This window comes from Schistocerca nitens, chromosome 2, assembly GCF_023898315.1.
Source record: "Schistocerca nitens isolate TAMUIC-IGC-003100 chromosome 2, iqSchNite1.1, whole genome shotgun sequence".
Classification (NCBI taxonomy): domain Eukaryota; kingdom Metazoa; phylum Arthropoda; class Insecta; order Orthoptera; family Acrididae; genus Schistocerca; species Schistocerca nitens.
This window is the reverse complement of record NC_064615.1, coordinates 305943588-305959742: the sequence shown is the minus strand read 5'-3', so window position 1 is coordinate 305959742 and position 16155 is coordinate 305943588. Positions and strand designations below refer to the sequence as shown.

Genomic DNA, 16155 nt, shown 5'->3' with positions numbered 1-16155 from the left:
TTTAGTTCGAATGCTTTAACGCAAATGATTCAGAAAATGAGTTAGCAAATAAGCACTTAGATTGGCTCTGTGAAAAGCGAAATTATAAATTCAGTAAGCAGTGAGATTAGCTCCGTGAGGAAAACCGTACGTAGTGAGATAAGTTCTGTAAAGCAGGAAATAACTGCTGTGTGAGGTAAAATAGAAATTTCAAACAAAACCTTGCGAAAAGAAATAAATGAGTTAGATACTAAACTTAGTAATGACGGGAAGGATATGATAAAACTTTTTACGGACGAAATGAAAAGAATCAAAAACAACATGCAACAACAACTGGGCGACTTAGTAGATGAAAAATGCTGACTTATCGAAAATTAACTGAACATGATATCTGTGTGAGAACGAACGAGATCAATGAAAATGTCAAAGGTAAATCGCGAAATAGCAACAGTCCGTTCTGACTTTAAAAATTCGGTGGATTCTTTGAACGACCAAATTATAAATCTCAAGATCAAAGTTCAGGCGTTGGAAACAGATGTTAATGATAAGTTTTCTGAAATAAAAGACAAAGACGTGGGGTAAGATAAATGAGCGTTTTAAAAATCTGGAGAACGCAAGAAATCTAACCGCCACGTACGTTGTAGGAGGGAGATGCCAGAGCCTAATAAGCAGTGAGATTGATAAATTTGATCCGAAAGGTGGTAGTAATCCTGTCGTGTTCACAGACAAATGTAAGTCGTTAATTCCAAAAGAACTGCCAGAAGAAATTCGCGTTAGGATTGCCAGGACACGACTGAGTGGTGACGCAGATAGCTGGGCAGTTTGCGCCCTGAGCGGTTACGAAACGCTTGATGAATTCTTGAAACGATATAAAGACGAATACTGGTCAACCAGTAAACAGGAGGAAGTAATTACGGAATTTACATATGCTCCTCCGTATCGTGCCAGCAGAGACTCAAATATGAAAAGTTATTGCGAGGATATGTGTAAGAAGATCGACCATGTAAAAGGATACATAACCGCAAAAAAGAATGTTGGACATTCTGCATGGCAAATTGCCACATAGTGTCCGCGGCTACATAATTGGTGACTGTAGCAAAACAGCGTTTTTGAAAAAGGTGGGAGGTCTATATGTGTTATACCGTGACGACGAAACTCACCAGTACAGTCACCGCAACAGCAGCTATAATCAGAACGAAAATAGTAACTATTACGATCGACGAGGTTAAACTAATCGAAATCAGAGTCAAAACGGAAACTCGAATAGTGATTACAATATGAGATCGGCACATGTAGATAGAGGAAGACGCAGCGAAAGAGGTTTTTGGCCGTGGTAGGGGAGATTATAATTCAAAAATGGTTCAAATGGCTCTGAGCACTATGGGACTCAACTGCTGAGGTCATTAGTCCCCTAGAACTTAGAACTAGTTAAACCTAACTAACCTAAGGACAACACAAACATCCATGCCCGAGGCAGGATTCGAACCTGCGACCGTAGCGGTCTTGCGGTTCCAGACTGCAGCGCCTTTAACCGCACGGCCACTTCGGCCGGCAGATTATAATTGTAAACACCATGGTAATGATAGAGTGGAAAACGGGAGTCCGCAACAGTAGCGGGTCTTACTGTTGCGAATCGCTTTGTGATACCCCCGCCGGCTTCAGAGACAGTATTGACGCCGCAACAACGACGACGCAAAGGGAAGAAAAACGAGTAACGAACTCAAACAAGGTCAATTGTACGCTGGAAACAGCGAGAAAGAAAAACTATGCAGAAATGTCGCGATTCGGACGCTGGTCGAACCAGATGTATTAGCAAGCGAAATCATGACTCTTGTCGGAGTGCAGCTACTCGTGCGAGTACAGACAGTACCGCTGTGCCGGGTTTGGCGCGTCTTCCGGTAGCGAATAAGCGAGTTGTCTCGGTAAATTAAGTTGAAATAATTGAGGATAAGGAATGGCTTACGCAATTGAGTAATATGTACGGTGGTTTGGAGGAATGGAAGAAAGAGATTAGCTTATATTTTACTGAACGTAATGAGGAAGTGATGTTTAATGAAGACGAGTATTCTGTTTGTGAAACGAAAGGGACAAGTAATTTGAAAGAGGTGTTACATAAAGTAGATAATGTTGTTGAGATATCTGAATATAATAAAGAACGTGGGGCACGTGAGGTGCGTAATAATAATATGTTTGTTGATGTCATTCCCTAACTCGACGAAGTCAGCGGATTAGAAAAGACAAATGGCTTTGAGCTCTATGAGACTTAACATCTGATGTCATAAGTCGCCTAGAACTTAGAACTACTTAAACCTAACTAACCTAAGGACATCAAACACATTCATGCCCCAGGCAGGATTCGAACCTGCGACCTTAGCGGTCACGCGGTTCCAGACTGAAGCGCCTATAACCGCACGGCCACACCGGCCGGCTTAGAAAAGACAGCCAGAAGCTGTGTTATGGGGCAATAATATGTTTGTTCTGATAACTGGGTGAGATTAGTGAGCAAAATGGAAGATTACTATGTGTACCAAGTTACGGCAGAAGTATTGTGTTCATATGAAGTAAGCTTGACGATGCAACAGACACTGCGGAAATAAAACATGTTTTGTTTCAAACAGAAGAAGGTAGTAGTAGGAGGCAGAAAAAACTACCGGATGAAATGGTTGAGCCAGGTGGTGTTCTGTGAAATGATTTGGAAGTGGAACAGGATTTACTATCGGAAGATAGAGGTGATACGTCGAGGCGATGTGAACAGATAATGATCCTGGTAAACGTATATGGTAGCTAGATGAGGGTTTGTTCCCATTCATTTTATGAGCATATTAGGAATGCACGTGAAATAGTCGAGATGCTAGTTGAGGGTGCCACTGGTAGTTGTAGTAAACCAATAAAATCTCTGGAGTTGTTACAAATGCTTATTAAAAATATGTTGTTTGAACATGATTTCTTGGTGGTTTTTCAGCAAGTACTGAAATAATTGCAGGAAAAGATTGGATGACTAGGCATAAAGTAATTATTGACTGTGATAGGAAGGAAATGATTTGTTCAGTGGGAGACGAGAAGATAAATGTGTATATTGCTGAAGTACTAGAAACTGGTGAAAGGAGTGAAGTAAATTTATGAATACTTAAGTTACCAATGTGTGCAGGTCTGGGTCAAGGAACTGAGCGTTATCATGTTAGAAACTTGAATAAATTAAACCCATCTGACGACGAAATGAAAGACATAGAAGAAAAGGTTTTGGGAATATCAGTATACCCGAAAAGGAATTGTACAATATTTTAGCCATTAATAAAGAAGTATTTTCAGAAAAGACTGGTTTAGTACGTGACTTTGAATATGAAATCGAAACTGTAGAGTATGAACCATTTTTCGGACCAATGTATCAAATCCAGTTAGCTAGAAAGGAAGCAGTGCAGAGAGAAGTACATCGTATGGAGGAATGGGGAATAATTGAAAGATCTAGGAGTCAGTAGAATAATCCACTTGTTCTGGTCAATAAGAAACACGGGGGAGTGAGAACTATGATAGACGTGCGCGATTTAAATAAGATGGTGAAGTGTGCGACTGATAGACCAGAATATTTGGATGGTATACTTCAGAAGATTTATGGTGTGAAATGCATGACAATCTTGATTGGACGGCTGGGTATTGCAAAATTCCATTAGAACCAAAAAGAAGAGAATTGATAGCGTTTCTTTTTACGAAAAAGTGCTATCAATATAAAGTCATCCCCTTTGGATTGAACACATCTGTATCTGTGTTTGTCCAAGCATTGGACAGAGTGTTAGGAAAAGAGTTAGCGAGTAGAATAAGAATTTATGTTGATGACTTATTGGTAGCGACATCATCATGGGAAGAGCATTGCGAGTTGCTGAAAGAAATTTTTCAAGCATTGAGAAGATGTGGAATGACATTACAAATCAAGAAATTTGGGTTTGTAAAAAAGGAATTAGAATTCTTAGGTCATATTGGAACGACTACGGGAATAACAAAAGATTCGCGGAAATTAGAAACGATTAGAGATTGCCAACCACCAAAGACGAAAAAACAGCTTAAGTCGTTTTTTGGCTTATGTAATTTCTTTCGCAAATATGTAAATGGGCAAGCTTTCAATGATCCAGATTTATGTAATTTATTGAAGAAATATAGTGCATCTGTGTGGAAGAAAAAGTGGTAGTTAGCTTACGACACTTAAAATGGGAACTCATAAAGCGTCAAATTTTACACCATCCTGATTTATCATCACCGTTCCATATGGGAATAGATGCATGCGATTATGGCACTGCAGTTCATATTTTTCAGGAAATAGAGGTAGGAGGAAGTAAAGAATGTCGTTCTATATCGTAGAACGTTGACGGGGTATGAGCAAAATTACACTGTATCAGAAAAAGAGGCGTTGTCTTTTGTTTGGGGATTTAAGAGATTTAAAGGTTTTCATGGTTACGCAAGGTGATAGTGCGTACAGATCACAAGGCCTTAACATTTTTGAAGAAGTGTCGCCTACTGCATGACAGGCTGACGAGCTGGGCGCTGTACATACATATGTCTGATTATGAAATTTGTTATGTGAGAGGTGTAGACAACTGTGTAGCAGACGCTTTATCAAGGTTACCATTGGACCCAAAGGGATCGGATAATAGGGAAAGTACAGAAAAGACGTTCAAAGTAATGTATTTCAAAAATGTTGAAGGCAAGAGGAAGGTGGAAGACATATGTAAGAACATGCGCCGATATCAATCGGAAGACGAGTGCTTACAATTAGCGAAAACTAAATTAGATGCTAGAAACGAATAAGGAGAAAAGTTAAGGAAATAATGCAAGGTGTATGATAGTGTGTTGTATTTGCGAGAAGATGAAAGTAAGGAAAACTGGCGAGTATATTGGCCATCTAAATGCGTACTCGAAGTGATTGACCATTTTCATTTGGCATATGGTCACTGCGGACCAAAAAAGTGTGTAGATAAGATAGCAGAGTCAGCAACGTTTATTAATATGACAAGAAAGGTAACTGAGAAAGTACGAACTCGTGATAAATGTCAGAAGCTAATAGAAAGAAATGTGACAAGCCATTGTCCAATGCAAAGCATATAACCTAAAGACAACCTAGAAATTTTGGCAACAGACTTGTATGGGCCTTTACCAAAGACTTCTGGAAATTTTGCATATATTTTGGTTTCGTTAGATACGTTTTCCACACTTGTAAAGTTATTCCCTTTACGAAAAGCTACTGCTAAGTCAGTATTCAGTAAATTGATTTCTTATTTTGAGCAAATCCGGAAACCGAAAGCAATATTATCTGACGATGGACAACAATTTATATCTAAGGTATGGATTGAAAGAATCAAAGAAAAAGGTGTGGAAGTTATTCATATATTACCATACCATCCCAAAATTAACCCTTGGGAACGCTACATCCGCGAACTGGGTAGGTATTTTAGGACATACTGCCATAGTAATCACAGGGCAAGTATGCTTCAGAAATTGTAGAAGTCATGAACTCCATTTCACATAAGAGTACAGGGTTCACTCCAACTGAAATTATGTTAGGTAACAAACCAAAAAGTACAGTAGAAGATTTGATTAAATTTCCACCACGGCAAGATTGAGACATGTCACAGAAATAAAAAGTTGATGAGAGAGAGATAAACACTGCTGAGCCACGAATTAAAAGACATCATCAGAGAGCAAAGTTAGTAAAATTTAAGGTTGGGGACCTTGTTCTCCTGAAAACTCATGAGAAATCCAGTGAGATAGATAACGAAATATCGAAATTTAAATTCATTTATAATGGACATTTAAAAATTGAAAGTGTTCATCACCCTAATGCTTTCTGTCTAGTTTACCCACTGTCAAATAAAAAAGTAAGTGTGACTTGAAGCATTATCAAAGGAGAAACGACTGAATATTCTAATTAGAAAACAAAATAAAAACGTAAACGTCATTTGAGCTGTCACTATATAATAAATAATGGTTATTTCAATGAAATGCTAATATTAATCTATGCCACATAAGCCTACCCATATTCTGAGTTAGATATAATTTTTATATTGAAAATACAAATAACTGTTTTTGTGAAGAAGCAGAGTATGTAGATAAGATTTAGTGTTATTGGTATTGAGAAATTTTATGTGTATAATAATGATGTAAGAGAAAATGAACTAAGACTTGTCATTCAAGTTGAGGTAAAAATATGTGGAACAGTTTAATTTCATGACGAAGGGCCTATATTGTAAGTGGGGTGAAAAAGAAACAGACTGCATATGGACGTGTTTGGTGCATAGAAAATCTCATGTTCTTTTACAGGAAATAAAATTTAAAGTAATTGAAAATGGACACAGATTAATGTCATGCTGTGTGATAGGGAATACTGATTCTGTAATGTTTAAGTAATGGTTATTTGCCATGTGCTAGTGTCTGAAGGATGGACTTACTGTTGTTATGCCGTGCATATATATTATTTGCTGTGAATATTACACGTTTCTTGTATTTTTCAGGTGTGGAACGTAATGAGATATTCTTACAATGTGATACTATGTGGTAAGCTGATTTTATTATTTATGTAACATATGGGTTCCTCTATCCACATTTTTCTTGGTTTGGACGTTTCCTTGTTTCTTCATCTGGTGACGAAGAGTAATGAAACGTGGGGCACATATAACACCACAGCTCTGTGGATGATCATACATTTTCTACGTGTTTTATGAAGTTTGTTTTATTGGAAGTGCTGAATATTGTTTTTAGGAATATGTTTTTAAGTTGCAAATGCTACTTGTTATTTAAGAAGGAGAATACGAATGGAATGATAACATTTTGTAAGTAGACACGCTGGCTTAGTCAGGGAAAAGCTATTACGAAAGAGTGTAATAAATTGTAAATGCATTATCATTGGCCATGCGAGCGCGCCAAGGAAAGTAGCAGTTCGGAGTCGCGAGGAGACGATTTATGTCGTTGGTTGTGTGTGTGCGCCGGTGTGGCTATGCAAAAGTGCGGAGACAATAAGTCTGTTTCCGAAGTGCGGAGCAGTGAAAACTGAAATTGTTGTTTTGACGGATGTTTAATATGGGCAAGCTATGTGTACGGTATTTTTTGGGCACAGAACAAATGCAGCAAGAGTAATTTAAATAACATCAAGAGTACTGTGGGCCCTTGTTATTGGCTATGGTATGGCAAGAAGATCCACCTGTACCCTATTTTACCGCTAAATGTAGCCGCTCGACAATCCTATGGCATTATGAAGTGAAGTAAGATTGTTTCGTGCTTATTGTCACGTAAAAAATTTTCCTAAGTCGTTATCCAAGTAATATCCATCCCATCCGTCTGTACGAACCTAGATAATCAGAAAATGAACTGAAAATGAGGTGAACATTACTTTATTAGATAATCAAGACATAATTTTTCAACTTTTGGACAATTAGGTAATAATAAAATCCTTGGCTGTAGTATGAACAGTGTCAGTAATAGAATGATGCAAGTGCCAGTATTAATTCATTTGCTAAAAATAGAATAACTTTCATAATAAAAAATTGGTATTAAAACTCTACATAGGCATGGACACTGAATTTCATTGTCAAAGCACATTACTAATTTATAGCTTGTTGCGTAATTCATAACTTTTATTACAAAGAAATATCAGGGTAACTGCTAGGTAAATGACAACCCTTATCAACGAGTAAATTCAAACAATCTTTCTGCGTGCTACAATTACTACAGTCAGTATTACGGTGAGTAAATAAAAAAAAGTTTCTGTCCACAGCCAGTAAACAATCTTACTTTAATTGGTCGTTGAAAAATAATATAATATGTTGTATGTGTTTAGTATGTGATTATTATCTGACTACTGTGACATGTGTAGTGTGAAGTTCTTGAAAGGGTGCGTCAGGTACTGTTCCGACGTTATGACGCCAATAAGTCTTCTTACGTAAGATTGCTTACGAGTATAAAGTTCAGTTTCAATTTAATTGTTCTTCTTCTGGTGAGGAAGTGGCGACCGTTGGTTCTTTTCATTAAAGACATACTTTCAAAACCTTTTTTCCAAATTTTCCACTAACTATCGTTAATTAAAAATTAGTTTACGTAATAAAAATATATAAAGTTAACCGAACTTTGTTTGTAATCGTCATTGCTAAATTACTGAGTAGTGACGTATCGGCTATAACCTTATCTAATTCTCTCGGTTTTGCGTTATTCCTCGTAGTAGATGCCTTTTCGCCACAGATTAGTGACATTAGCTACACGTCATATAGAAAAGCCTAATTAGCCGGAGAGTTAGGAGGGTTATCATATCACCACCTTTATAACAAAAGTTGGTGGGAAGACGCCTGCGCAGCCGCGCGGGATTAGCCGAGCGGTCTTGGGCCCTGCAGTCATGGACTGTGCGGCTGGTCCCGGCGGAGGTTCGAGTCCTCCCTCGGGCATGGGTGTGTGTGTTTGTCCTTAAGATAATTTAGGTTAGGTAGTGTGGATGACCTTAGCAGTTAAGTCCCATAAGATTTCAAAAAATGGTTCAAATGGCTCTGAGCACTATAGGACTCAACATCTGAGGTCATCAGTCCCCTAGAACTTAGAACTACTTAAATCTAACTAACCTAAGGAAATCACACACATCCATTCCCGAGGCAGGATTCGAACTTGCGACCGTAGCGGTCGCGCCCCACAAGATTTCACACCCATTTGAACATTTTGAACGCATGCGCAAAGGCAGCCGCTACGTGAGTGACCCCTGTCAAGTTTCGCGCCCTCTTCGAATATTACTCCAACCATGGGGCGCAGGCACATGCGTAATGTGATACTAAATGCGCTAGACGCGTCATTGGTCATAAAATGTTATCTTTCTGAACAAATTAAAGAAATCACGAGGTCTCACTCCCTGTCCAGTTGAAAGCCTCCATCACGATTAGTAAGGTCCTGCGCTATGTGTATTATAACCGATTGTTTAATAACTGAATCACAGAAATATTTCGTCGAAGTCAAGATTTCCGAAGCAGAATAACCCATAGAATGTCCTGTGGAGATATGATGCTCGGCTGTGGCTGATTTACTGGGCTGCGAAAGACGAGTGTGGCGACCGTGTGCAACGCACCTTTCACGCACTGTGTGCGTTGTCTGACCACGTAGGATCCGCCTCACGGCAAGGTAATCTGTAGCCTTGCGCTATCCCAGATTGTTCTTTGCCGAACCGAGAAGAGCACAAGTCTTTGTAAGTGACCTGAGGATTACTTTGACATGATTATTTCTTAGGATTCTGCCTAATTTCAACGAAATATTGCCGGAATATGGGAGGAACGCACTGGACTTGAGCCACTCCTTCTCCTCTTGATGTTTTTGGTACTCACGTTTATTCCTCCTTAAAGCGGGCCAAATCTGATGTGGAGAATATCCATCATCTTTGAACACTGATTGTAGGTATCCCAGCTCCTTTGCGAGGCTGTCTCTGTTCGAAGGACGCCCATAGTTCGTGATGACTGGGACAGCTAGACGCATGTAAACGCAGTTCTTTATGTACGGGCTTATGGTAAACGGAACGCCCCAATGATATATCCACTTTCCAATCGACCAGGAAGTCCAGAAATGGCAGAGACCCGCCCTTCTCCACTTTCATCGTAAATTTCATATTCCCGCGTATATAATTGAAATGCTGCAAAAAGAGTGACCCTTCTTCTTCACCATGGGACCACACTACAAAAGTATCATCGACATATCGTCAGAAGACCTTTCGTTTAATTTCTACCAAATCGAGTGCCATCTTCTCAAAGTCTTCCATAAAAAAATTTGCTACCACAGAGGAGAGAGGACTGCCCATGGCAACGCCGCCAGTTTCCTCAACATGTTCACTGTTGAATAAAAAGTAGTTTGAGGAAAGAGCTTCGTGAAATAGTGCTGTTGTATTACCTTTGAGCTTACTGCAGATGAGTGACAAAAACTCAATGAGAAGAACACTAGCGAAGAATGAGATTTTTTAAGAACCGACTTCATATAGTTAACATCAATGCATGTTATGTGCAAACAGAGTGTGGCGAAACAAGCGCTGTATCATTCTGAGAGACACAGAGGCAAGCGAGTGTGCCGGGACTTACCCCAGTTCACCACTGCTAGGGCCACGTCATCATAACGCGCCTGTGCTTAACAAGGAATTGCATCATAATCTAAGATTGAACTTAAAAAATTAAAATAAGTTTTCCAAACTATGTCAATGCATGCTTCAGAACATTAACGTTAACACTGCGAAGTGTCAGAATGATCTAATGAATATGTTTTGGTAAATATATTATCTTAAGAATAAAAGTGATACTTTATATTGAAGCTAGAAAGCCAAAAATTGTTCAGAACGTTCAAATGTATATCACAATCAAAAGTCACAAGTCTCAACTTGATCGGGGCAATATTTCATTCAAAATCGACGTTTTTACAAAAATTTTAAGGCATTAAATATTTAGACTCAAAAGATGAAAATGTAGCCTCAGTTCATATAACATCAACTATGTGAGTCCAGTATGCTACCTATATTAGTCTTCATGTTATTTGCTAAAAATCAAATTTTGAACGAAAACACCCTTATCCATAACACAGGGGAACAAAAAATTTTTTTCTGCAGCGGAAGTCTACGGAGTCTATTTAGACACGTGTGTTGATGAAGTACTTAGCTTATAAATTGTTTTGTCTGCGTACTCTCTGGTTCTCATGACAAACCGTTCTACAAAAAATGATTTTTACTAATCTTCCCTCATTAAAGTGCCTTTTTCGAAGGTAAATGTACACAATATGGCCTGTGACTCTATATGACCTAGTGCCTTTGTCTTGTAACTATGACATGAATCCGTCAGATGGCACCTCATGCACTTTTGGCAAACTATGTTAACGATCTCTGCTTCTCACAAAGAGCGCCACGATAATCAGTCATTTCACAGGTGAGTTTTTGTTGTTTGCCAATAATTCGTTATTATTTTGTTCAGGTAAGCTTCATTCGTTACATTTCTTCTACAAACGTGATCCTGTGTCAGTTACTTGACGAAACTGTTCTGTTTCGACGTTTTTGTTACAGAAAGTATCAGTTCTTCACGGAAGTCTTGCATTAATAACGCCGACTATTTCCACTACATGTGCGGTAATAATTGTCAAGAAAAACAACAACGGCATATACATGATGTTGTAAAACAAAGCTATCTGGCATATTTTGGAAAACAACTTGGACATCAAGATAAATGTTGGGCCCAACACAAAGTTTATAAAATTTACGTGGAGCACTTGATTTCGGAGTCTTTGAGGACGAAAAGGGCTTCTGTTTAGAATACCGATGACATGGACAGAGCCAAGAAACCACCTCGATGATTGCTACTTTTGTGATGTGAATGTAAAAGGTATGAATCGATAAAAAAGGGCTCTTGGCTTTACTCGAACGTACACTCTGCTGAGCCACCAGTCCTGCAGTCTTACCAATACCGGTATTTACTTTCTTATGAGACGATTACTGTGATGATGTTGAAGCGTTAGACAGTCAGAGTAAAAGCGATAGTGAAAGTGAATTCGAAGAATGCAGTCCTACTCTGCAAAGCTTTTCTCAGGGCGAGCTAACAACTGGATTCGAGATTTAAATTTATCTAAGAAGTCAGCTGCGCTTTTTGCATCAAGACTAAAAGAAAACCATTGTCTTCAGCCTGCATATCAGTAACATCCTATTCAACGAGAGAGCGCGACATTCTTCCATATTTTAATTAGACGAAAGATATCGTATATTGTAGTTATATTTCTGGCCTTTTAAATTTAAGGGGTCTTCCAGTGTACCAAACAAAAGACTGGCGACTTTTCCTAGGTAGCCCAAAAACAATTTTAAATGTGTCTTACTGCATAACAGAAATAAATTGACTTCGATCTCGATAGTTCGTTCAACTACTCTAAAGGAAGAACATCAAATTTTTAAACTTCTTTTAGAGACAATTTCATTTAATCAACATCCGTGGTCAGTGCATGTAGATTTAAAAATGGTGAATTTTTTATTGGGTCAGCAAAGTGGATACACTAAATACCCCTGTTTTCTTTGCTCTGGAACAATCTAGCGACAAACGAATATTGGAGCAGAAAGACTAGCCGCCGAGAATGAACCAGACTAGAGGAAAAGGTAACATCGTTCATGAACCGTTGGTCGGTCGTAAAAAAATAATTCTCCCGCCACTGCACATTAAACTTTGGCTTATAAAACCGTTTGCTAAAGCTTTAGGTAGGAATGGCGATTGCTACAAATATATTTGTCAATCATTTCCTACTGAAGGAGTATTTGATGGTTCACAAATCCGTACTCTTATAAACAATGATTATTTCAGAAACAACATAAACTGAATTGGGAGCCTGTACAAGTTTTTATCAGTTGTCAAAACTTGCTCGGGGTATAACAAAGCTGAAGAATATTCCGAAATAGTAGATAAAATGCTCCAGAATTCCCAAAAACTAGGAGCTAATATCAGTGTCAAATTGCATTTTTTGCAAAGTCATTTAGATAAATTTCCTAACAGCTTGAGCGATTAGAGGAAAGAACAAGGGGAACGGTTCCACCAGGACATCAAGATTATGGAGGAAAGATATCAAGGCTGTTGGGATCGCCATACGATGGCAGTCAACCACTGTAACGTGCAGAGACACTGTCCGGGCGAAAAACACCGAACAAAATCCCATATAAAACGTTTTTCTTAATTCTTATCGATATTTTTTGGTTGATATTAATTTTTTCATACTTTATATCATTTATAGCACTTTTTTCTTTGAAATCATCTGATAACTTTAAAATAAACGTTTTAAATAATATTCTCCACCTTTTATAATTTAATTTACAGTATAAATTGATTGACTTTATCTCAAAAAACAGAGTGAATTCAACAAAAAATTTATAACTTTCGCATTCAGCAGACCAAAACTACCTGAAATGGATTAATAAATCCCACGCCGCAGAATTAGCATTACCCTGTGTAATAGATTAAGTATCATTTGTATTTGTTATAAAAAGCTCTAATTACAGCAATCGATTACATTGGTGTAATAATACAGCTGTACCAAGTTTCCAGACTTTATGATGGATAACAATCATTGCAAGGACTGTAGGTTCCATTCTAAAAATTCTATCCGGCATAGTTCAAATGCAGTCAACAACGGAGGTATTAATTAATACTTGAGCGAGAATGGGGCCATGTAGATGCTGCTACCTGCGCAGAGAGTGATTGACAGTAGATGTTCCATTCGGCGGTCCGCTGCTGCCATATATAAGCACAACCAGTGAGGCAGTAAGAAGAGACACTTCGGACCAAGATATCAACCTGTCTGCATCAGTCAAATGACTGTGAACGCTGTGCCTCGGGTGTCGTCACAGCCGGATAGCTACAAATACCGTTTTCGGCAAAAGTAGGAAGTGAACTCGTGAGGACTGTACACCGTGCTGGAACGCTTAGTTTTCACGGAAGAAACTGTTTGTGTGCCCCCTTAATGTTGACAAAATTGCGTTGCGAGTGGTGAGATTATTTTCCACTTTTAAGGCAAGCAATTGACTTTGGTGACTACAAGCAAGGGCGAAAGACCATTTTACATGGCGCTTCCCACAGAGATCACCTTTGAACTGTTAATAATACTGTTTCTGATAGGGACATTATTATCAGAAATATTTTTATATTTCGTGCATCTGAACTTTTACTGAATATATAAATCCAGCTATGTCTCAAAACTTTTATTTATAATCATAGTTCCTGATCCCATTGAGGAAATAGCAAATATGAAGATGTTCTTGTAGTGAAAACAATGAGTGATGTGGACTTGTAGAATGGAAATTATGATCAGTATGTTCTCCATCGGTTTCTGGCTGACAGCAAAAAATTGTTTTCAGGCTCTTTTAAACTGAGAAAAAGATATAGATTATTTTACCCTCCGCTCCACAATGCGCCACTTTTGTGTGGTCCCCTTCTTTCCTCTCTATTAAAATTAAAAGAGTTTTTACCATTGCGTGTGATTGTTATTGTTCGTGTATCTTTCAGTTTCATCATAGGATACTAAGTTACGAGTACACTCATTTGTAGAATACTACAGTCTGACATATTCTTTTACTTTTCTATGTGCATAATTGCAGTGGGTAATCAAAAAGTGTTCTTGCATAAAATTAAATGTTGAAGTATCATTGGCATTTTCTTGTCTACCTGTTTCTTCTTTCTAAATAAAAATACTCTTCAAAACAGCTATCTTTCCCACAGTAAGTACAAATCAGCTTTTACAGCTGTTTGATAAATTATCTACTTTATATTCATTTAATTAATAAAACAGTACTTCTATAGTCGAGGGAAAATTAGCTGCAAGCATATGCAGTAGAGTAATAGAATAAACAGTGAGTTAAGAGACTTTTCGTGTTCTTAATGGACATCATTACAAAACTGTTACAAAGCTTAGTAAATTATTACATGAAAACATAATTTGTCACTATACAGCCACATTGCATTCAAAGCATATAAAATATCTGTCAGTGTGACAGTCCTGGAGTGATAGTAAAGGTACTTACAAGTAGGATGGTACAGGTTTCTTTTCTTGCTCAATGTGAGTATGTTGATAACCTGGATGATACAGATATTTTAGAATACCTTCTTTAGGCAAATAAATACATATTATTGCTCTCTGTAATAGTCTGATCTCTGTGATTCAAGTGTCTCATAACTACAGTTAAAATACATTTATGAGCGCTTCATGTCCATGAGTTAGCATGTTGTACACATATTACAGTTACTTACTTGCGGTCTCTCTCTCTCTCCCTCCTCCCCCCCCCCCAAATCTATCTCTCTCTCTCTCTCTCTCTCTCTCTCTCTCTCTCTTCGTATGTGTGTGCGCGTTTGTGTGTGTCTTTCTCTCTCCCCCTTCCCATTTCCCTCTTACTCCCCCACACATACACTTACACACAGACACTCACAAAAGAATATTCTGTTCCTTTCTTACTTCTACTTTTAACAATGATGGAGTAATCGTTACAGACTGTGACAGCTTATTGGTGTCGAAGCAGGTATAGATTTGTTCACATTTTCACAGATCATAGCTCCAGGTTTCTTAAGCTAAATATAGGTTTCTAATTTACAAAATGGGAAGCACTTTCTTACAGCAGTGATATGTGCAATAATGTTAGAAATGAAGTATTATATAGAAGATGATTTCTAAAATGAATATTTCCTTTGATTTAGAGGAAAGATATATGTTTAGCATTAATATATAATCTTAAAAATGTACGATAATGTTGTCATGTTAACAGCTGAAGATCAAAGGAAGAGTATACTGATAGGAAAATATTGAGTACTCGTCTTCGGGCACAAAAATGAAGTATTTAAATGGGAGAATGAAGTGCGACTTGCAGTTAATAAAATCAGCAGAAAATGATTTCATATCACAGGTCTTAAAGTTTCGATGACACTTTTGTTACGTTTGTATCATGTTTCATTGAACATCCCTACACAATAACTTTCTTGAGAAGTACCAAATTTGTATTATTGTATTTTTTCATGTCTAGCGCTGCTGATGGTTTATTCTTCTTAGTCTGAGTGTGCCACACCAGTACCTAAAACAATCATAAGAAATTATCACAAAGTGATTCACGTATCCAGTAACACATCTGAGAACTTTTTTCTATATTCTACGATCAAAAATTGTCTGTGAAATTGTGAACAATGTTCTAAGAAATTAAGGTAACAGGAGAGTGTATACATTTTCTCCATCTGAAATGTATCTTTTCTTATTACTACAAAGCACAACAAAATGACTGTCAGTTTATCGCTGTTTTCCTAACATTCATGAAGTAGTAGTGACCAAGCGACTAAAACTGATACTATTATCATATAAATTAAAAGTTGACAGCACTTAATAAGGCAACAGAAATCATAATTAAACATAAACAGTACTTACAGCAAATGTGAAAGAACTGAATTTAAGAAAGAATTTGGTGATAAGGATAATAAGATAATTCACAGTGATATCTTTTACTTATTATTGTAAGAACTCTTGTATTTCGTAGTTTAAAATTTCTGATTTTATCAGTATCACATTATACCTTTATCTACGATAGAAATGGAAAACAGTAGTCACACAACATGGTTCTCAGAAAGTGAGTGGGTAAGAGGGAAATGAAATACACTGGAACAAAATGTCATGAGCTACACTGTAGTTATCAAAAAG

General features: G+C 37.7%; 1 protein-coding gene across 1 annotated transcript in view; it reads right to left on the bottom strand.

Annotated features, from left to right (window-relative positions):
* Positions 1-14812: 14812 nt before the first annotated feature.
* Positions 14813-16155, bottom strand: part of LOC126234999 (galactosylgalactosylxylosylprotein 3-beta-glucuronosyltransferase P-like) — a 196390-nt gene continuing 195047 nt past the window's right edge. The window contains exon 7 of the mRNA XM_049943736.1: positions 14813-15541. Coding sequence (XP_049799693.1) covers positions 15434-15541 — 108 coding nt within the window. The 3' untranslated portion in view covers positions 14813-15433. The remainder of the gene's footprint in view (positions 15542-16155) is intronic.